This window comes from Buceros rhinoceros, unplaced genomic scaffold (genome assembly GCF_000710305.1).
Source record: "Buceros rhinoceros silvestris isolate BGI_N320 unplaced genomic scaffold, ASM71030v1 scaffold20841, whole genome shotgun sequence".
In the NCBI taxonomy this organism is placed as follows: Eukaryota; Metazoa; Chordata; class Aves; order Bucerotiformes; family Bucerotidae; genus Buceros; species Buceros rhinoceros.
The window spans coordinates 1-798 of NW_010396231.1; the positions used below are offsets into that span (position 1 = coordinate 1).

Here is a 798-nt window from a genome sequence, read left to right on the forward strand (position 1 = left end):
CGCGAGCTACAGAGCTCCACCTGGACCCTGCGCCTCTGGTGACAACCCTCTGAGCTCTGTCTCACACGGGGACAGATGCTCGATTGTGCTCAGAGAGTTGCTGCGTGGGGGTGAGGCAGAGCCCTCCTACGCTAGGGAGAGGGTGAGGTAGTGTCTCCTGCAGCGTGCTGAGCACTGGCTCACCCCTCTGTCCCCTCCCCTTCCCTGTGGTGTCCCCACGCTGTGACCACGCTGTGTCACCCTGCTCCCCGGGGCAGGCTGCAGCCGGAGCTGCTGCGCTCACCAGCTGGATCGCGATCATCAGGACGGTCTTGAGTGTGAAGGTCCGATCGCACAGATCAAAGAGATCTTCTAGGCTGGGTCCCAGCAGCTCCAACACCATGGCGTTGTACTTCCCGCAGGGGCCGAAGTAGTAAACCTGAGGAATTCCTTCTGCAAGAGACGGGGTGGGGTCCGTGACGGGCTGCGGTGGGGCTGAGCAGCACAGGGCCACACGGTCACGGCCATGGAGTTGGGATGGGGGGCTGCGGATGGGAAGGGGTCTCTGCACCGCCAGCTGCAGGCAGCCTGGGTCTGCTCTCGGCAGGAGCGCAAAGGAGGCAGCTCCATCTGCATCCCCGACTCTGCCGCGGGGGAGGTGGGGAGGGGAAGAACTAAATAAAAAGGGATCAAAGATTAGACGTGGCTTGGTGGAAAATCGGCCTCTCCCAGCTGAGCAGATGGGCAGGAGCTGCGCAGGCTGGGGAGCGAAGTTGCAGAGTCACGTTTCTCCCTTTCCCGGCAGCATCCCCGCGGTGG

General features: G+C 62.9%; 1 protein-coding gene across 1 annotated transcript in view; it reads right to left on the reverse strand.

Moving 5' to 3' along the window:
• Positions 1 to 283: 283 nt before the first annotated feature.
• The window catches only part of LOC104501953 (casein kinase I), a gene marked incomplete at its 3' end in the record, with an annotated part of 9192 nt that continues 8677 nt past the window's right edge, over positions 284 to 798 (reverse strand). The window contains exon 4 of the mRNA XM_010145851.1: positions 284 to 432. Within this exon, the coding sequence (XP_010144153.1) occupies positions 284 to 432 (149 nt within the window). The remainder of the gene's footprint in view (positions 433 to 798) is intronic.